The sequence below is a fragment of the Hyaena hyaena genome, unplaced genomic scaffold, assembly GCF_003009895.1.
Source record: "Hyaena hyaena isolate Hyena2069 unplaced genomic scaffold, ASM300989v1 scaffold_140, whole genome shotgun sequence".
NCBI lineage: Eukaryota > Metazoa > Chordata > Mammalia > Carnivora > Hyaenidae > Hyaena > Hyaena hyaena.
In genome coordinates this window covers 500,432-522,478 of record NW_024080772.1, presented here as the reverse complement: position 1 = coordinate 522,478, position 22,047 = coordinate 500,432, and the positions used below count along the sequence as shown (strand labels likewise).

The 22,047-nt window shown below is 44.0% G+C and overlaps 1 protein-coding gene across 3 annotated transcripts in view; it reads left to right on the top strand.

The window, feature by feature from the left end:
• The window catches only part of RBKS (ribokinase), an 87,585-nt gene extending 65,784 nt beyond the window's left edge, over nucleotides 1-21,801 (top strand). For all 3 annotated transcript variants that reach the window (XM_039238421.1, XM_039238418.1, XM_039238419.1), the window contains one exon: nucleotides 21,578-21,801. In XM_039238421.1, the coding sequence (XP_039094352.1) occupies nucleotides 21,578-21,751 (174 nt within the window). In that variant the 3' untranslated portion in view covers nucleotides 21,752-21,801. The remainder of the gene's footprint in view (nucleotides 1-21,577) is intronic.
• The last annotated feature ends 246 nt before the right edge of the window (nucleotides 21,802-22,047 follow it).

The window sequence follows — 22,047 nt, the reverse complement described above, 5'->3', positions numbered from 1 at the left end:
AGTTCGGTTGTGTAGACAAAGCAGGTATTCGGGCCAAGGCGTACAGGTTGTTGTGAATCATCCACACCAGCCTTCAGCAGTGAGATTCCCAGATCCAGTTCCACCCTTCATTCCCCCAGTGTACGACCGGCCCAAGACCCAAGAGTGAACCAGCAACTGTAAGGAACCAGGGACGTTATAAATAACCCAGAGAACCCTTTTATAACAGCAACTGCCTACAGATTTTGTGGCCTAACAGCTCAAGCAAAAAAGGATATAAATATGATATTGTGAAATGACTAACTACTCAAAATTTTGTGCATCAGCAGAAGTGGAACCTGTGGTTGGTGCTAATATTATCAGATGTCTTTGCTGTTTAATAATCTGGGAGCTCTATAGTATTTAGCATGCAGTTTTCCCAGAGAACAATGACTTTATTTCAAGTACCTGTCACCAAAATAAAAAAGCAGCTGCTAGAAGATGAACATTTGGCAGAAGATGTTCTAGCATAATCTTTTGTGAGATACTAAATCCTATTGGATTAACTGTTTTCTGTCTAGAAGAGTGGAATCACAAAGGAAAAAGATTGCTGAGCACAGAAGGCAAGGCCAGCCTTTAGAACCCAGTCAACCACTAAGAGACATTTTAGTTTTAAGTGCCATTTACTCACCAATATACAGTTATTTACACAAAGCTTCCATTAATATTGCCTGAAGAATGGGCCTTTTTTATTCAAGTTTTAGCTCATACTCAAGACTCTACTTCTCTTTCTTTATTCCTTTCCAATAATGGAATTCTTTAAATTATAGAATAAATTAAGCCACCACAGACATTTTGGCCAGAAGGGGGTTTTTTACCAGTTGCAGGTCTCCACAGGCCATTCTCTGTGGCCAGCCAGACAGAAGAGCAGTGAGGGCTGTGACTCAGCAGCACCTGCTGACCACATGCCAGCCCTGCCCGTGAACCTGAAGAGGGGCAAGGGCAGCCATTGACTCCTTAGACTCATGGTCTCCCCACTCCGAGGTTGCCACAGCAGGGCCACATCCCAGGTTGACAAGAGACCCTCACATGTTCTTCAGGCTGGCCAACCACTGCTCAAATTAGGCTGTTCTGGAGAGGAAGTGACTTCATTCCAAGGCTGCTAGGCACAGCCAGTTTTAGCCAAATAGTATTTAAGACTGGGCTCTTTTCATGTGGCTGTACTGATTCAAGAATATTAAACTATTATAATTAAACATAAAGCTCTCCTTTTTTCTAAACTATCAAGCAGCGTACAAAGCAAAGACCTTCACCTTATCCCCAATTCCCATTCCTGGGGTGGAATGTGTGATGGGTAAAGATTAAAAATGGAGAGTTTTTTGAGATGGCTGAGGACTGTTTTCCAGGTAGAGCCCAGGCTTGGGCTGAGAGTGGCATGAGGTAGCAGAAAAGGGTGTGGGGTCAGGAATGTTCTGTGTGTTATTTGGTAATATGAGACAGTGTGTCTGCATTTTTCATACGGTCATTTTAATGCAACTGCTAACTCAAAATGGTTTCATCAAAATGCCCCATTTCAATACTAGTATGACTGGCCAGGCCAGAACCCTCACAAACCAGAAGCTGAGAGTGGACACTGAGTCAGGCCCCAGATGAAACCAGCAAATGACCTTTTCAATATGGACCAATTGTTGACTTGGACCAGGAGCCATTTATCACCAAGAGTGGAGGCAGGTCAGTCTATGGTGCTCACCTCTGAGGTTGAACACCACAACTATGTACATTCATGTGGGAAGCTTGGGATAGGCAAAACAAGGCATCAGGCTGGTGATTTAGTTTTCCTTCAACTTAATTTTAGACCAAATAGAAGTGATGCAGTTATTATGATCATCTGTCCTCTTAGAAATGGCTACCAAATACTTGTAGGGTACCAGTAAATGAAGACTCTGGAAGTCCTGGGATGAAGGTTAATAAATTTTTTTTGTTCTCTAGTAGTTGAATTTTTTTTAATGTTTAATTATTTTTCAGAGAGACAGAGAGAGCAGGGTAAGGGCAGAGAGAGGGAGACACAGAATCCAAAGTAGGCTCCAGGCTCTGAGCTCTCAGCACCTGGAGCCCAATGCAGAGCTCGAAGTCACAGACCGTGAGATCGTGACCTGAGCCAAAGTCAGCTGCTTAACCAACTGAGCCTCCCAGGCACCCCACTGTTAGTTGAATTTTAATATGTTGAAATTTGAAAGACTGGTGTCATTTTCTAATACCACCTACAGTGAGATGCTTCCTTAAACAAACATATATCGGCCTCACCTTACTTTGGTTTTGCACTCAACCCCCGATTGATCCCTCTCTGTTTTCATCCATCTAAGATAAAGACGGCTTTAGCCCCATAAACCTCATTCCAGATGGAAATGCATAATTCAAGAGAAATACTGATGTCAAAGAAGAGAAGGCACACCAATTTGTGTCAGCAGTTGCTGTAAATTAAAGAGTACAAGGAGAGTTTAATGTAATGTAGAATTGAAAATAAAATTAGAATGAATATTTAGGCAGTCCTCCACCTCTTTTTTCCCCTTCTGTGACACGAAGGATCGACTCCCAGCTTAAATACCTAATGTGGTTCATTCTTCTTTCCTGCTGGAATTTTCTTTCCCCATAAAACATTGCATTTTTACCTTTAGCATCCAAAATTAGATCTTCTCACCTTTTCCATTCTAATCTCTTTTTTTTAATTTTTTTTAATGTTTTATTTATTTCTAGGAGAGAGAGAGAGAGAGCGTGAGCAGGGGAGGGTCAGAGAGAGAGGGAGTCACAGACTCTGAAACAGGCTCCAGGCTCTGAGCTGGCAGTCAGCACAGAGCCCGACGCGGGGCTCGAACCCACGAACCGCGAGATCATGACCTAAGCGAATGTCGGACGCTTAACCGACTAAGCCACCCAGGCGCCCCCTTTTCCATTCTAATCTCAACAGAACAGCCAGCCTAGGAAGAGTCCAAGCTTTTCCCTCATCATCCACACCCATCATGCTTGCAGCCTAAAAAGTACCCCCGCTTTACCAGCCTAACTAGTCAGCTGCTGTAAATTAATTCTCCCTGATACTGATTCTCCCTAATGTGGGTGTCACCTCCGTGGTTTCTTTCCTTTTTCTAAAGCTGGGAAATAAAGGAGTACCTCTCATACATGTACTAGTGTGTATGAGAAAAATTCTTTAGCACACATCTGAAAGAGCAAAATCCCCTTTAAAGTAGTAATATTAAAAAGCTTCACATTGGAATGCCTGGGTGGTTCAGTCAGTTAAGCATCCAGCTCTTGATTTTGGCTCAGGTCATGATTTCATAGTTCATGGGTTCAAGCCCCCTGTCAGGCTTCATGCTGACAGCATGGAGCCTGCTTGGGACTCTCTCTCCCTTTCTCTGCCCCTCCCTCGCTCACACTCTCTCTCTCTCTCTCTCAAAAATAAGTAAACTTAAAAAAATTCTAAATAAAAAGCTTCACATTTAGTTTAACCAAACTGCCATTATTTAGAACCTTTTTGGAGCTCTTCATTCTAATTTCCCTCAGAACTGGTGGTGGTCTTTATAGTTGCCCACGGTTCTTGGCCAGTGGTGGAATTCCCTAGCTTGATCTCCACTGTAATCACAAGACTTGTTTTTGAATGATTCACCCTTTCCAGAAATAAATTCCTTAGGATAGTGTTCTCAGAGTGCATCCCTGGACTAGCTACATCCCCATCACGTGGGAAAGTCATCTGGGCCCTACCCCAGATTTAATGGATCCGAAACTCTAGGGGTAAGCCCAGCAATCTGCATTTTAACGAGCCCCCCAGGTAATTCGCTCTAGTTTGAGAACCATTGATGTAGAAGATGAAATACTGCCTCCATTGAGGATATTCAAAGATGTGCTATAGATTTTTAAAGTATTCCAAAGAAAAGATTTCAAAATCTTTTTGAGCAAAGTTGGAGTACATGGATGCCTCTCCAGAGGACTGCTTCAACAAAGCCTGGCCTTCAACTGAGGCATCCACTTCTGCCACCACGCCATTTGACCTTGACCAAGTTCTCACACTTGGTTTCTCGTCTGGAAAAATGAAAGACCCATCCTATCTATGTCACAGGATTGTAATGTGATCCAAATGAATCACATCTGCAAACATGCTCTGTAATGCATGTTTATGACAGTACTATGAAAAGTGAAAGTCACTGTCATTCTTTAGACAGGATTCTGGTAATTTGAGCATTTACCAGGGCAAAGACTTGGAAGAAGTTATTTCCTTGGCCAGATCCACCTTTTTTTCCTACATAATGACTGATTCATCGTCTTGGTGGATGTGTCTTAGATTCTGCCAAGTCAGCCTACCAGTTTATCTGTTGCTAAGAGGAAAACCACTGCCTGATAAATGGCTGCAAGCTCTAGAAAAATATATCCATTTTCAGACATGCTGTTTTCTGCGGAAAGCTTTGTGATGATTGGTAAGGACAGACTGTGTACGTCGGCACTGAAGCTCTCATGACCGGAACTTGTCACATACTGGCAGTAGAAGAGTCTGTACTAAAACCACCCACTTATGCAAGGGAGTCCTGACCTTCAAGAAGGAAGCTAAGTGTCCATTGCCACATGGTAATCATTGGAGAGAGGCCCAAAAAGAAAATTCCTCAAGCAAACCAAATCTATAGAATCCAAGAGTTAAAACCCTGCCCAGTCAACGTCTGTGCTAGAGAGAATGTAGGTGGATTTTACCTTAGAGATGAGCCTTTACAGACACCTTCACCATAGGAATTCTTCAATGGCAAGGTCCTGGTATATTTATTATTTCACTTAGCATCTTTACCGACTGTTTGGTGAACATATCTAGGCAGGAAGGAAGCTAAAGCTATTGCCTCGGTGCCCATTAGGAATGTAGTTTTAGGAACAGAGCAGTTCTCACTAGGCCAGTGTCAACTTCACTTTTCACACAAAATCTAGAGATTAGTTATGACTCCAGTTGGTTAAATGTTATGAATTTATCATCTGGTTATGCAATAATAAGCTATTGGTTAATTATGGAATTAGAATACGAAATTTTTTTGCTCAAAAACATGTGCCTATTTAGCAAATCTATAGAGACAGAAAGTAGATCAGTGGTTCCTAGGCCTGGAGGTATCAGGAAGGTAGGAAGCATGGTTGTCAATGGGTACGAGGTATCTTTTTAGGGAGGATGAAAATTGCTGTCATTAGACTGTGGTAATGGTTGTTCAATGCTGTGAATATATTAAAGAACACTGAATTGTATACTCAAAGTGGGCAGTTTATATGCTACATGAGTTATATCTCAAGCTATTTGGTGGGGAGGGGACACCTGGCTGGCACAGTGAGTGGAGCATGTGACTCTTAGTCCCAGGGTTGTGAATTTGAGCCTCATGTTGGGCCTGTAGCTAACTTAAAACAAACATTTTTTTTTCTTGCTTTTCTTTTTTTATAAAGTGTAGAGCTGTGTACACTGTGCCTATGTAAAAGACAGGAATAAAAATCACATTAGGACTTTGCTGCATGCAGTTTTGTACTTGATTAATAGAAAATAATAATCATTTGAAATATATTAAGGCAGGAAATATTTACTCTTTCTTTTAATCACATTGTGTTTTAAAAGCTGACTACTCTCAGCCTAATAATTGAAATTTAAAAGTAACAAATGAAGGTAGCTAATAGTTGAAGCTACAGCCAGGGACTTTTCTGACATAATGATTTGTCCATGTTCCCTACAGGTTTATTTAGAATAAAAATCAGCAGCCCTTACACAATAGTGATAAGAAAACTGGATTCTCGCTGTCCGTCGTGATGCTCCTAAACGGATCTGGTTAGGGCAGCTAGAAGGTTGAGGTTGGAAAGGATGTGATCTCATCCTTCTGAGGTCAGTATGTGCTGATAAGAGAAAATCATGATATTCAGATTTGAGCTGTGAAACGGGGTTCTTGTGTAAGCAGTGTCCTGTCTCATGGTATGTTTATCAGACTCGCTCTTGCCTGCCTAGGAGAGAACCTTTGCACTTTCCTGCCTTGGGAAGATAGTCCAGGCTACCCTGGTTCTAATCTCCTTGTGAAGTCCTCACCCAGGGGTTGGGACTTGCTCAGAGCTCACTCGTGGCCATGGAGACCTGACTGAGGCCACAGGAGAGGAGCTGGCTGGGAGATGCAGGGGTTTCTGGCTCAGCAGAAAGAAGGCAGGGAGCCACCAAGGCCTGCCTCGTGTGCCAGGGAATTTGGAGATCACCGGCTGGGGCTTCTTTCTGCACCAGAAGATCGTGGTCAGGCCACTGGCAGTTCTTTGGAACAAGAGGTCCTACTTCAGGGTTTCTCAACCTTCTTTTCTTAAAAGGAGCCTTTTAAGATTTTTTTTTCCTATTTGTCATCTTCCCCTGTGAAATTTTATTACCACAGATACTCTCTCTTTCTAGATAGATAGATAGATACATTTACATACTGTGCCTTTGGAGAACCACATATCATTATAATATGTCAAAAAACTTTTTCACCGCAACCCCCTCCGCACCTTGCAAGAAGGAATTTACCCCCGTCGGGAGATACCACCCCAGCTGAGAATGCACGCCCCGAATGGATTGAAGGGTCTAGGCAGGGCCTCTCTGTCTGTTCACACCCTGAGTGGTGAGGTCTGTTACATGGGGAGGACGGATCAGGTGACCCAGCATCCATCACTAAATAGGATGGGCCCCGACCTCAGACTCCCCCACAGCTAGAGGCACATCCTCCAGTGCCGTCCCTGCGCCGTCTGCTCGGCCTACCTGCCATCCCCCAGGCTCTGCCACCACCACCACGCCCCCTCCCGGGCAGCTGCCCTCTGCCCAGTGGCTGGCTCCCTTTGCGGGAAAACACGGTCCTCCCTCAGAGCGGCAGTGCGGAAGACGGGCACAGCTTCCCCGGCCAGCAGGTCACCCTCTTCCCGTGCTGTGCTCCAGCCCCTCCCAGCCGTAGGCTACTCGCACAAGCCTCGCTCATCGCTCTCCCTGTGTTCCTTCTCCTCAAATGAAAGCATAAGGTTTACCAGGTCTCCCCAGTCTTGCACTGACTACAGGGCCCTCCATTCTCTCCACTTTACATTTCTTTAATCTCCTACTCACAGCCTCTTTAGAGGTCTCATAAAGTATCTCCCTGCCGCCACAGAGGAATGGCTGTCCCAGGCCCCAGCACATACAGGAGGTCACTACTAGAACTCTCTGGAGCCTGGCCTCCCTTGTAATGAGAGCTACAGGACACTGCCTTCTGTCTCTTTCTGGCTGAGGGAGCACTCTTGCAACATAAAGCTGGTCACAGCATCAGCTCCTTCCCCTAGGACCCTTAGGGTCATACCCTACGATCACAAGCCCCTTTGTTCCTTAGAGTCCTTGTCTGGTCCCTCCTGACGTAGACCATGGGCTTTCATCTCCAAAAATGTTAACAAATGAAGGGGCCTCTGAGTTCAGACCATCTAGTCCATCCCACTCTTGTTGGGCAGCCGCTCTCCTCCAGGCTCTGTGCTGGGCCTTTTCACATACGTTATCTAATTCAGTATTTACAGGAGCCCTATGGGGTAGGTTCCCGCTCTACAGATAGTCACAGAGAGGTTGAGTCACTTGCCAGAGTGGTGAAATCGGGACTTAAACTCCGGCCCATCTGATTCCAAACCATTGACTGCATTGTCCCAGCTGAGAAAACATGTTCCCAGTTGAGAAAAACATTTTTCCCAGCTGTGTCCAGAGGGGCTTCACTGTAAGTATAAAAATAGTGAATTTACCATGTTTAAAAGATGACACATGGCTAATCAAAAGGGGAGAAGGCAGGATTTAAACCCAGGTTTGTTTGTTCCCTCCGTGCTGCTTCCTGGAGGGTCATGACCCTGGGTCTCCTGCCAGTCCATGATGAGCCCTTGAAGGAGAAAGAATGACTTCTGCTTCCCCGGGCCCGGCCAGATGTTCATGCCGCAGCCGCCTGCAGGCAGGAGCATGGCAGGAGCCCCATTCTTAGATCCTGGAAGCCTGGGTGGCTCAGTCAGTTAAGCGTCCGACTTCGGCTCAGGTCATGATCTCACAGCTCATGAGTTCGAGCCCCACATCAGGCCCTGTACTGACAGCACAGAGCCTGGAGCCTGCTTCAGATTCTGTCTCCCTCTCCCTCTGCCCCTCCTCCACTCGCACTCTGTCTCTGTCTCTCAAAAATAAATGTTAAAAAAATGTTTTAGGGGTGCCTGGGTGGCTCAGTCAGTTAAGCATCCGACTTCAGCTCAGGTCATAATTTCACGGTTCGTGGGTTCAAGCCTCACGTCTGGCTCTGTGCTGACAGCTAGTTCAGAGCCTGGAACCTGTTTCAGATTCTGTGTCTCCCTCTTTCTCTGACCCTCCCCTGCTCATGCTGTCTCTCTCTCTCAAAAATAAATAAAACATTTAAAAATTTAAAAAAAAAAAAAAAAAAACCTGGAAGCAAGAGCAGAGCAAGACTTGCCGCCAGGCTAGCCCGAGGGGGAGCCACCTCGGCTTTGGTGCAGCCCTGCCTGCGTGGGGGAGGTTCCTGGGTGACAGGAACCCTGGCGGGTTTATGTGGTTCTCCCTCCCCTTCCTAAACCCCTTGCAGTATTCTTTTGTGTGTGTGTGTGAAGAAACAGTGCATTGACTTGGGAGTTAGTCATGGTTCAGCCCATTTGCCTTCTCCCTGGCTTCTCAAACCACAAGCCTGGCTGAGGAATTTGGGTCCAACAGCGTGGGCTTTGAATAGCTTTGTGTAGGGAGAGGTTTTGCAAAGAAAGGAAAGTGGTATCTACTTGTCAGATGGAATGTGTTAAGACATCAAGGAGGAATGTGAGGGTTTTAACTGTTAGGGTCCCTCAGCAGTCCGGGTGATGAGTCATCCGGCGTGGGTACGGATTCCTAACAAATGAAGCCTCGTGATGACATCATTCTTGCAAGATTGTCTGGGATCTGTTGGAGCCGCCTGACAAGTTCGTACCTCGGGGATTTTCATCACACGGGGTTTTCTCCCAACCACACTAATACCCGTCATGCCTTCTAACTCGTCCACTTTTCTATCAACTAGAATTCGGCAAACTAGGACTTTCACAAGTCTGTCTCACTGTCATCCCTCCTACGGGGCATTCTTGGGACAGTGTGTGTTCTTCGCCTCATCACTCAGCACCCACCCTCCTGACAGCCCTCCGTTCAGTCAGCACGTGTTCAGCGGTGAGCCTGCACTGTGCTAGTCTGAGGGGATGGAGGTGTGAGGGGATGAAGAGGTCTGAGGGCAGGAGCGTGCAGGAGGAGAAAACAGTGCTTTAAATGGGTGCCAGTCAGTAACTACGTGATGACTAAGTTAATACCTCGGTGGAGTCCTAGAAGAGGAGTAGGAATTAGTCTAGGGAAGAGCCCAAGCGAGACCCATAGGTGAACAGGAAGAAGACAGACATGAAACTGGGCAAGTGTGCTAGAGAACCTCATGTCTCATGCTAACAAGCTGAAACTGTATCCTAAGAAAGATGAGAAACATCCCAAGGGCTACAGCAGTGTGGAGGCTGGGTTGGAAGGAGCCAGACGGGAGGCAGGGAGACTAATCAGGGAGTTCCTGCGATCCTCTAGAGGTGATATGAGCAGGAAGTAGGACGGTGGGAGGAGAGGGTGGAGATGAGAGGACAGATTTGAGAAATATCTAGAATTTAAATTTGGCAACTTCTGACTAATTAGTTATATGGGAGGGAGATATCCAGAAGACCCCCAGACTGTCAGTGTGGAAAAGACAAGAAGGGGCCCGTGTTCAGGCAGAGGTGTGAGTGGAGTTCGGGCCTGTTGAGGTAGAGTTGCCTGCAGGGGACGTGAGGCTGGCTGAGCAGACTCATGGGGAGTTAGATATGTGAATCTGGAGACAGAGGAGTGTGCGCTAAAGGTACCAACTTAGGACTCCTCGTGTCCATAGCAGTTGAAACTAACCCCACAGCAGTAGAGGCACCCTGGAAATGATGGGGAATGAGAGGGACAGCGGGCCAGGGACAGAAGCCAAGGGAATACCAATATTGTTAGTACAGGAGATGGAAAAGGGCCGCATGACAGAGACAAAGGAGGGTCAGAAAGACACGGGACCCAGGAGAATCGCTTGCTGCTCTCTGCTTCTTTCCCTCCGAAACCTTCCACGGAAGCCCTCCGGCTGTCTCGTTCCTCCTAAGCTCCTTTACATCCCTGACTCCCCATACCACCTTCGCAGGTGAAAGCCTTTCCTGATCCCAAAGCCGTTCGCCGCAGCTTCCACCCTTCCCTCCTCAGCCCTCCTGTAGAGAGTCCTGCATCTTACAGGCTCATAAAATTCACTTATAATGGCTGGACCTCCTTTCCTTTTTTTTTTTTTTTTTTACAAATAGTTTATTGTCAAATTAGTTTCCACATAACACTCAGTGCTCATCCCCACAAGTGTCCTCCTCCATGCCCATCCTTTCCTGATCATTCTGTTTATCTCCATCACCTTCCTTCCCTCCACCCCATCTGATAGTCATCCTGTCAGATGACTCCAGTACCATGAGGATGCCCTCACTTCCAGTGACTTCACCTCCACGCCAGCCTCCCACTTCCATGCGACTCCTAGAAAATGGTTAATACCTGCACCACTCCCATTAGGTGGGAATGAGCCTCACGTCCCACGCTCTGACCACAACCAGATCTCTCACCTCTTCTGCCGCCCTAGTTCTCACTGTCTTCCTAGTTCCGTTTTCTTCTGACCAGTTGACTCCCTCCTGACCTCCCCTCCTTCTTTAACCAGGTTAGGCTATCCGGCTGTTCATCTGAGGTGGTCTTTCCTGAAATTCTTTCTCCCACACCTGCCCATGGCAACTCAAGGTCCCACTCTCTTCTCAGCCCCTGCCCCAAGCGCACTGGGGAAAGTGGGATCCTAGACAAAAGGACACCATTAGAGATTCACCATCTCCACTCTCCCCTCCCTGTCATTCTTGCTATAGAAAACCTAAGCCTTCCTGTGGGGAAATAGGAAAATTCAAGCAGTAGCCAAAAGCCCAGATTAGCTTCCGCACCTGCTCTGTTGCTGGATTTCCACACAGATGTCCTTGGTACAACTCTTGACTGCCCTTTACCACCTTTATTTTTCCTTTGGGCAAGTTATTTAACCTCCTTGAATCCAAGTTTTCTCCATTTTCAAGTAAGGAGAATGTTGCCGCCAAACTTCATGTTTGCTGCCAAACTTCATGGCACTTTGTGCAGATTAGAAGAAGGGGCCCTCATGAGATGAGCATGGCCTGTGGACCCACGGTCACCCCCTTACCTGGACACCCTTGTGAAGTTCCACCTTGCATAACCATACACTGCAGCCCCAACCACACCTACCTCTCCATGGGCTCTTGTGAAATAAAGGCAATAATATGCCCAGCCAAGAGCCTGACTGAGCAGAACTTCAGACAAAAGGGCTAACGTAGGCCACCTGGACTTGGATCAACATGCAGGTGTGCTCTGCTGTGGTAGCACCATCCGCTGCTTTCAGGCATTTACTGCCAGCTCCATGAGCTTTATCAGCACACTCCCATCTCTTGTCAAGAGAGCAGAGCCCTGGGGCGCCTGGGTTCTCAGTCAGTTGAGTCTGACTCTTGATTTCAGCTCAGGTCATGATCTCAGGGTTCATGAGTTGGAGCCCTGCATCAGGCTCTGTGCTGGCAGCATAGATTCTCTCTCTCGTTCTCTCTCCCTCCCTCTCTTTCTGCCCCTTCTCTGCTTTCTCTCACTCACTCTCTCAAAATAAATAAACATTTAAAAAAGAGAGAGAGAGGAAGTGCAGAGCCCTGAGAGACTGGATGTGAGCATTAAGTGAGGGAACAAACCCTTGGTCATAGTCAAGGGCTCCAGGCGGGTGAGGGGCAGTGGGAGGGAAGATTGGGGCAGTCGGACAGAGAGGATGGTTTGAAGGGGAGGAGAAGGGAAATGAGCAGCAACCTCCAGAGGGCAACAATGCCTCGGGCACTAGGGGCAAAGGCTGCCCACCCCCACCGCACCCGCCAACTCTGGGGTGCCACCCTTGGCTCCCACCTCTCAGATTCTCCCCTCGGGGACCTCTCACTAGCTGCTCAGAAGTGTCCTGCTACCTACCCCACGAGCCCCGCAGACTGCCTGCGCAGTCTGCCAGCCCCGCAGACCAGCCCCTCCACCCGCCCACCCCACTGGAAGGTCGGGCATGCCACAGACCATGTCTGGCTCTCTTTCACTGCACTGCTTCCGTGAGTACCACTGACCAGGACTTCTCTGGACCCAGGGGTGCAAAGGCCCTCAGGAGAGCAGGAACCTCAGAATGCCACATCCATCCGGAGAGAGCAACTCTTCTTTAAGAGGAAATCGCTGTGAGAAGGCAACGAATCATAGCCACCTGGGTATTTTTATTGAAGAAAGATGAATTATGCCATGACCTCTTCTGGCACAAAAATAATTTTCAGTAAAAGGTTAAAACCGTCATGTTCTATCAATGAGAACTGTTCCATTATTCCAAGAATGATTGATTGGAAAGTACTTTACTTACAGGAAAATCAAAGTGATACAATGCAGCTTCCACTTTTAAAGCACTTTCCATTAAAAAAATCATACCAATGTATAAAAATAGTTATACTGAAGATGTGAATCAACAGGCGAGGAATTTATTGGCACTTGAAAGCTTTGTGATATAAATAGATTCAACAATGAGAATGAATCTCAAATAACTCTGGGCTGTAGCAACCTAACCTCCATTTTCACTGACACAAAAGAAAGTCACATGTAGTTCAGCGAGTCATCTGGCCACCTTGGAAGACATCACAGGAAAACAACACAATGGTCCAACAGGTCAGGTCAACTCAAAGCACAGGGTGAGGCAGGGAGGGGTGGGGAGGAGGGGGAGAAACAGAGGGGGCAGAGATGTGGTCTCTGTCCTCAAAGAGTTTTCAGATTGTCCCAGACTGTGGGCCTGTACACAAAACAGCGCCAGTACAGTGTCCTAAGAGAAGGGCAAAGGAATAGGAGATGGAAGGGTGAGAGACTCTTTGGAACTTGGTGATTTCCTTCCTTCTCTCCCTGCCTCCCACAAATGCTTGGTCTTTGGTGTAATGTGAACAGAGCATGGAGTCTGCTGGGACTGGACGCAAGCTACAACTCTGCCACGTACTAGCTTTGTGACCCTGGACAAATTATCTAATGTCTCTAAGATTCAGTCCCCTCAAGTGTCGCACGGGGCAGGGAGCTGTTATTAAGATGAGATGAGGCCTTATAGAAAAAAAAAAAAAAAAAAAGATGAGATGAGGCCAGTCGTGCATGTACAGACGCACCCAGCTTTGCTGCTTCCTGAGGCAGCGCTAACAATAAAAGATCACTCCCAGGGCGCCTGGTGGCTCAGTTGGGTAAGCATCACGACTTCAGCTCAGGTCATGATCTCACGGTTCGTGGGTTCGAGCTCCGCATCGGGTTCTGTGCTGACAGCTCAGAGCCTGGAGCCTGCCTCAGATTCTGTGTCTCCCTCTCTCTCTGACCCTCCCCTGCTCATGCTCTGTCTCTCTCTCTCACACACAAATAAATAAAAACATTAAAAATTTTTAAAAATAAATACATAAAAGATCACTCCCTTCCCTACTTTTCTCCTTTGTGAAGGTTAAGTAGTACTTACTTTTCTACCGCTTTCATGCTTAAATTTCAAAGAGCTTTTCCATCATTGGATATAATGTGATTTTCAAGGTAGTTTTTACTGGTCTTCATGTCTTTGAGCTAATGGCCCCTGTCCTCCAAGAGTTTCCCTACCTCTTTGTGTCTGGGGACTCAGGTGCCCAACTGCTTCCCTCTTTGTAAAGAAGAACATGGAACACCCCACCACCACCCCACCTGCCACGTGCCTTCTGGAGAAAACGTAGCTGAGAGTTGGCCCATCAGCAGTCATCAGTTGAGCAAATATTGCTTTTATATATTGTATAACTCTGAGGACTCAAGAAAAGAACTAGACAAGATTTCTGACCTCTCATCAGACCTTAACATATGGGTATCACCTCAATTGAGGTTTTTGGTTGTAAACAACAGACCAGTTGTGGTACTGGGATAAAGCACTGGATGCTCTCACCACAGTGCTACCACTAACATCTCAGAACTCAAGTTTTTCTGCAGTCATGGTCCCAGCCAGAAAGGTCCTCTCAGTCCCCATGACTTTCAGGTGGATGTCACTGCCTAGTCCTTAGGTGCAAGGGAAACTGCCTTGATGAGGTAACTATTCTCAATGCAGGAAGGAGCATCTCTCAATTCAGTTCACCTCGGCTTGCAGAAGGCATCCACTTAATTAAGAAAAAGAGAAATTATTCAGAGGCTGAAGTTGGCTCATTTGTAAATTCACAAAGAGTGGCTGATGTTGATTTTTAAAACTTCTTTAGTAAGATTTCTTTTATGAAAAATATTTGACTGAAATTTTTGCTTACTTACAGAAAAGTTATAGCACTCCTATATGCCTTCAGAGTTTCACCAGTTATTAGCATTTTGTCACATTTGTTTTTGTCATTTTTTTGAGAGACTGAGCTTGCAACAGGTGGAGGGGCAGAGAGAGAGAGATCTTAAGAAGGCTCCATGCCCAGCACACAACCCGACACAGAGCTCAATCTCATGACCGTGAGAGCATGACCAGGGTCGAAATCAAGAGTCGGACGCTTAACTGACTGAGCCACCCAGGCATCCCTTGTCACATTTGTTTTAATACTGCCTCTCAAAGTACATAAATACTTTTTTTTTTGATGAACCATTTGAGAATAAGTTGCAGACATCATGACTCTTTACCTCTTACTAATTCAGGATGTATCTCCTTGGAACAATGACATAATAAAACTACAATATAATTATCAAAGTCAAGAAACTTAACACTGAAATAATCCTGTATGCACAATCCAATAATGTCTCAGTAGTGTTTTTCATACTTTTTTCAGTCCAGGAGACAATCCAAGATTCTGTAAGGAATTTAATTGTCATGCTGTTTTAGGCTCCTTTAATATGAAACAGGTCCTCATCCTTGCCTTTCATGATATTGGTAATTTTTGAAAAGCACAGGCTACTTTTGTTGTGGAATTTTTCTCAACTGAGGTTTATCCAGTGCTTCTCCATGATCCGAGTTAGGTAAATCTTTTAGGCGGAAATACTATACAAGTGACATGATGACCTTGTCAAGGCCCCACACTGGGGAGCATGCGATGGCCGTTTGTCATAGTGGTTTGTTGCTCTCTTTGTCAAGGTGGTGTCCACCAGGTTTCTCTAATAGCTACTTGTTATTAATAGATAATCTGTATGGAGATACTTTCAAACTTGTAAATACTGTGTTCTCATCAAACCTTCATCCAGCAGTTTTAATGCACCCGTGGATGATTCTTGCCTGAATCAGTTATTACTATGACTATGATTGCAAAGTAATGATTTTTCAAACTTCTATATTTACTAATTGGCATTCTATTTTAAGGAAGTTTTCCCTTCTCCATTATTTATTTTTTCATTTATTTAAAATCAGTATAGGGGTGCCAGGGTGGCTCAGTCAATTAAGCAGCTGACTTCAATTCAGGTCATGATCTCACAGTTCGTGGATTTGAGACCCACGTCAGGTTCTGTGCTGATAGCTCAGAGCCTGGAGCCTGCTTCAGATTCTGTGTCTCCCTCTCTCTCTGTCCCTACCACCTCCTCTCTCTCCTCAAAAAATAAATATTAAAAAAAATTTTTAAAAAAATAAAATTGTATAGACTTGTAGATTCTTTAATAAATTTCCAAGTGACTGTTAACATCTATTATCCATCTCTTCTATAAATTATACACTTCTGCATTTGTGGATGGCTCAACCTAATTGCAAGCAGATATCTTTTTTGATGTGGACTTGAACATTTAATCTACACCCCACTATTTACAAAGGCAAACAGGAAATAGAAAACTGAACTTTCATGGGGATTTTTAGTTGAACACATAGGTTATCAAAGTGTTTTTGAGTAGCTGTGGCAAAATGGGATACCCTGAGAAAATATAAGGGAGCAGGCCTTTTTTTAAAAATTTTTTAACACTGATTTATTTTTGAGAGACACAGAGAGAGCACACGTGGGGAAGGGTAAGAGAGAGAGACACACACACAGAATCCAGAGCAGGCTTCACGCTCTGAGCTGTCAGGACAGAGCCTGACCTGGGGCTCAAACTCACAAACCACAAGATCATGGCCTGAGCTGAACTCAGACACTTAGCCAACTGAGCCACCCAAGCACCCCAGGAGCAAGCCCTTCTGAAGAAAGGAAGGAGGGGCACCTGGGTGGCTCAGTTGGTTGAGCATCCAACTTCAGCTCAAGTCATTATCTCACGTGTTCTGTGAGTTCGAGCCCTGCCTCAGGCTCTGTGTTCACAGCTCAGAGCCTGAAGCCTGTTTCAGATTCTGTTTCTCCCTCTCCTTCCATCCCTCCCCTGCTCACACTCTGTCTCTTTCTCTCTCTCAAAAATAAAAATAAAGATTTTTTAAAAATCCTTTTTTTAAAAAAAGGAAGGAAGGAAAGGGGTTTTGCAGAAAGCCATGAGAAGGTAAAGAAGACTGGTACAGTCATGCTTTCAGACTGGACACAGAGAAAGGGATGTGGCAGAACAAAGTGGGGCGGGGGAAGGACAGGGAGATGCAGTGGACTTGCAGAAGAGCAGAGAGGTCAGGGCAGTAAGGTGGAACGGTAAGTAAAGCAGCAACATGTGTTGAGAGTTCTATGAATTGATTTTGGGTAAGGAAACTGAGAGGCAAGGAATGACAGATTCACAAAACCCTATGAGATGTTAACCATTTCATTATTTGTGAGAAAAGTAAGTCACAGAGAATTTACATTCGTTTTCCCAAGGTCACAGAGCTAGTAAGTGGCAAGCCCAAGATTCATATACAAATATATCTGACTTCAAAGCCATACCACTAGAAGAGAAACATTTATAGTGAAAGTATAGAGGTAGAATTAGGGCTCACAATATAAGGCCAAATAGGCTCCAATATGCCAATTATAATGCTTAATTAAGCCTGGCCCACAGTAAGTCTCAATTAGTGTCCCAACCATGCACTCGAGAGTAAATCAGTAGTAACCCCCGGGCACTTAAATATTGCCAAAGCTTTCAAACCTACATTATGGTCCTGCATAGACTCATAGTCCTGCATAGACTCAGTGCCCTCCAACCCTACCTTTTAAAAAATCAGCTTTACAAAAATGAAGTATTGGGACCTCAATCAAGATTTTAAAAAAAAGCTTCTGCACTGCAAAGGAAACAATCAACAAAACTAAAAGGCAACTGACAGAATGGAAAAAGATATTTGCAAATGGCATAGTGGATAAACAGTATCCAAAATTTATACAGAACTTACTAAACTCCACACCCAAAAAACAAATAATCCAGTGAAGAAATGGGCAGAAGACATGAATAGACACTTTTCTAAAGAAGACATCCAGATGGCCAACAGATACATGAAAACATGCTCAACATCACTCATCATCAGGGAAATACAAATCAAAGCCACACTGAGATACCACCTCACACCAGTCAGAGTGGCTAAAATGAACAAATCAGGAAACTACAGATGTTGGCAAGGATATGGAGAAATGGGAACCCTCTTGCACTGTTGGTGGGAATGCAAACTGGTACGGCCATTCCAGAAAACAGTGTGGAGGTTCCTCAAAAAATTAAAAATAGAACTACCCTATGACCCAGTAATAGCACTACTAGTAATTTGTCCAAGGGATACAGGAGTACTAATGCATAGGGGCACAAGTACCCCAGTGATTATAGCAGTGCTTTCAACAATACCCAAATCATGGAGAGAGCCTAACTGTCCACCGACTGATGAATGGATAAAGATGTAGTTTATATATACAATGGAATGCTACTTAGCAATGAGAAAGAATGAAATTATGCCATTTGCAGCAATGTGGATGGAACTGGAAGGTATTATGCTGAGTGAAATAAGTCAGTCAGAGAAGGGCAGATATCATATGACTTCACTCATATGAGGAATTTAAGATACAAAACAGATGAACATAAGGGAAGGGAAGCAAAAATAATATAAAAACAAGAAGGGGGATAAAACATAAGAGACTCTTAAATACAGAGAACAAAACAAACTGAGGGTAGCTGGAGGGGTTGTAGGTGGGGGGATGGGTTAAATGGCTAAGGAACATTAGGGCAGACACTTGTTGAGATGAGCACTGGGTGTTATACACAGGGAAGGAATCACTGGATTCTACTCCTGAAATCATTATAGCACTATATGCTAACTTGGATGTAATTTTTTTTTAAGTACAATTGATTTTTTTAACATTTATTTATTTTTGAGAGAAAGAGAAAGCACAAGCAAGGAGGGGCAGAGAGAGACACACACACACACAGAATCTGAAGGAGGCTCCAGGCTCCAGGCTCCGGGCTGTCAGCAGAGTCTGACGCAGAGCTCGAACCCAGGAATCCTAAGATCATGACCTGAGCCAGTCAGGCACCCCACAATTGATTTTTTTTATATTGAGCTTCTGTCCTCTTACCTTGCTAAATCTACTTTTTTGCTGCATTTCTTAGGATTTTCTACATAGGTGATTGTGCCATCTAAGAAAGAATTTTACTGCTTTCAAATCTGCATGCCTTTTCTTTTCTTTTTCTTGTCTTATTGCACTGGCTGGCAATCCAGTACGATGATGAATAGGAGTAATGAGTATAGACATCCTTGATTTTTTTTCCAAAATCAAGGGGAAAGCATCAAGGAAGTCTTCCTCATTAAGTATGATGTTAACTGTAGAGTTTTCATTAATGCCCTTTATCAAGAAGATCAAGTTATACCTTCTATTCCAAATTTGCTGAATTTCTATTAGAAATTGATGTAGAATTTTGTCAAATGCTTCTGCTCCTACTAAAAAATCATGTTTTAAAAAAGTGAACTACGCTGATTTTTTAAAACATTAATTAGTTTTAAATGTAATTGGTTTTAATGTTAAACTAATCTCACATTCCTGGGATAAACCCTATTGGTCATGAGATATATATACCTACACCTATACACATATACATTGTACTAAAATTTTTAAAGGTTTTTGCAGAGTATTGATCTGTTTTGTTTTTTCTTGAATCGTCATTGTCAGGTTTTGGTATCACACTAATGCTGGCCCTACAAAATGATTTGGAAAGTGTTTCCTTGACTCTTCTATTTTCTGAAAGAATTTGGCTAGAATTAGTATTATTTTTTACTTAAACATTTGCTAGAGTTCTCAGTGAAGCTGTGTAGCTTAGTTTCCTTTTAATACAGGAACAGCTTACCTTTGCAGTCTCTACCAACACAGTGTAGCTCTAAGAATGAAAGGAAATCAAGTTCTGAAAATCACTGTTACCTAAGTAATGCTTCCAACACACAGTTCTACCAGACACTGTGTTTCCCTGGCCTATTTTATAATGGGAAGCAATTTAAATTGTTTCAGTAGTCTTTTCAGATATAAGAACAATACTTTTTATACTGTCTTAAGATCTTGTCTGCAGCTAAACACCCCACTAGCCAACAGGAATATATAGAACTGATTTCTGTCAGTGTCGCTAGAATGTCTCCCCGCAGCCCTGTGCCTTTGCTTTGGTCAGGCTCCAGGTTAAAGGTGAGAGAGGTATAGGAACGTGACTTAATTATCCATGAAATATTTTTATTCCCTAAAGTTTTTTGGAAAAATATAAGCTTGTAACAATAAGCTTAAGCAATAATATAAAACTTACATAAAGGAAAGACTGCCTCCATTATTTGTAAATAAGAAAACCAAATATCAACACTATTGCATTGCTATGCTGTAAACTAAGAGGGCAGAAAACATGTCTCTCTCCATTGTTTCCGTCAGGAAGGACTGATATAAACAATTGCAAAGCATCTAGCATGGCCCCTGACACATTTTGGGCACTCAGAAAACATTTATGGGAGGAAGGAAAGTGTTGAATTCACACCTGCGTTACTATGACTCCTTGGCAAGTTTAATACTGACTGCTTTATCTGTGTAAACAAGGGGAAATGTCATTCTCCTTAAAGCCATTCACTGTCTCATGAGCTCACTCTGTTCCTTCCTCCTCCTGTGTCTTTGTTCCTTGAGGCCTTCTTTCTCTATAAATCTGTCTCATCTGTAAGAACTCCCTTCTTCACAGAGGCTTTCTCCAGACTCTGTCTTAGCATCCAACAGCATTTATAAATTCAGCCACACTACTTAGCATTTAATCCACAGTGAATTTTACCCCTTTACTAGCGTCCATCACTGTCCCAGGCCTATGCAGCTGGAACAGTCTTGCATGCCAAGGCTCTTTACAAAGGCTGAAGTATAGCCTCAAGATTCGTTATGAAAACTCTTGGGTGCAATGGAACAACAAACTGGGAAAAAAACTGGAAAGTGACCCTGATTTCAGAATGATTTTTCAAGTAAGACTGTATAATCATAAATTATTTTAAATACATTTGTTAGATGAACACATGACTCGGTATTACCCGGCCTGAAGGTGGAAGTCAAAAGACTTTCTTTGGTGTTTTCCGTTTCTGTGTGTCCGTATATGTACTTTGCCGAATCAGATCTTTGGAGCTTCAGAGAAAATGGGAAGAAACTGTTTTGTCCCTATATTTAGTTTGAAAATAATATCCGAAAAGATCTCGCCACTTTCTGCATCCATTTTAATGGGGAAGTGGCTAATTCTAGAACTAAAGCAGGGAATATACGAGATGCACCTGGAGCATCTTACAATATCAGAAAGTAAAGCATCCGAAAGATAAAACAATGGGGTATGTCAAAGGGCCATGGGAGCCAATTTGAGCAACGAAGTAATGCAGTACTGGATTATAGCCCAAAGAACAAATTTTTAAAATTTTTCAAAAGACCCATGAGTTCATACAGATATAATTATGTGATGAGTTGGGGGCAGGGGGAGCAAATTTCCCAAAGAGAAGCATTCCAAATAATATTCTACCCTACCCCTTACGTATGGACTATAGTTAGTGACTTGCTTCCAAAGGGTGCAGTATGAAAAGAGGGAGGAAGGTAGCTTTACATGGAGAAACCTGGCAAAGACTGCCTTAGCCAAGTGATTGAGATTAACATGATTAGCGGCAAGTCACATTGACAGTATGTACCCTCGATATAATGTGATGAGAGAACGTTACTTCACCTCTGTGGTCTTCCTCCCAAAAACCATAACCAGTCTAACTGTAAGAAAAACAGACCAGGCCCAGCTGAGGTATATTCTACAAAATATCTGACCAGTCCTCAAAACTGTCAAGGTCTTCAGAAACAAACACTATCCAAGAAAGTGTCACAGCCTACAAGAGTCTAAGGCAATGACAACTAAATGTAGTAGGCATCCTGGAGGAGATCCTGGAACAGAAAAAGGACATTAAGCAAAGCTAGCGAAATCCAAATCAAGTATGGAGTTCAGCTAATATCAATACCATTTCGTTCATTATGACAGATGTACCACAATACCAGATGTCACAAGGCATTACCAGAACTGGATGTGGGGCATATGGAAACATCTGTACTATCCTTTGACCTAAAAATCTTCTACCTTAAAAAGTGCACTTAAATATTGTTAAAATACAGTTTGGTTAACAGGTGACTGACTACATGCTTATCTCCACAACTATGCTTTTAATTACAGGGTGCTGGTGACAGTTTTGTGGGGGCTTTGGCCTTCTATCTGGCTTACTACCCCAATCTGTCCTTGGAAGAAATGCTCAAGAGAGCCAATTTCATCGCAGCAGTCAGCGTCCAGGCTGCAGGAACACAGTCATCTTATCCATACAAAAAAGACCTGCCACTTGATCTGTTTTGATTTCTGCTAACCCTAAAATAAACGTACTTGGAAATAAAATGGGGAAGGGGGTAGCCACTCTTAGCTGGCAGCTTACTACAAAATATCCTTTTCTCCTTTCTTTGCAAATATGTTCATTTATGAAGTCATACTTAAGCTTTCATTATTTTTAAAAAAATTTTTCTAATGTTTATTTTTGGGAGAGACAGAGCGCATGCTGGGGAGGGGCAGAGAGAGAGGAAGACACAGAATCTGAAGCAGGCTCCAGACTCCGGGAAGGGTCAGCAGAGTCTGTATCCTACACCCCTCTCCGTTTC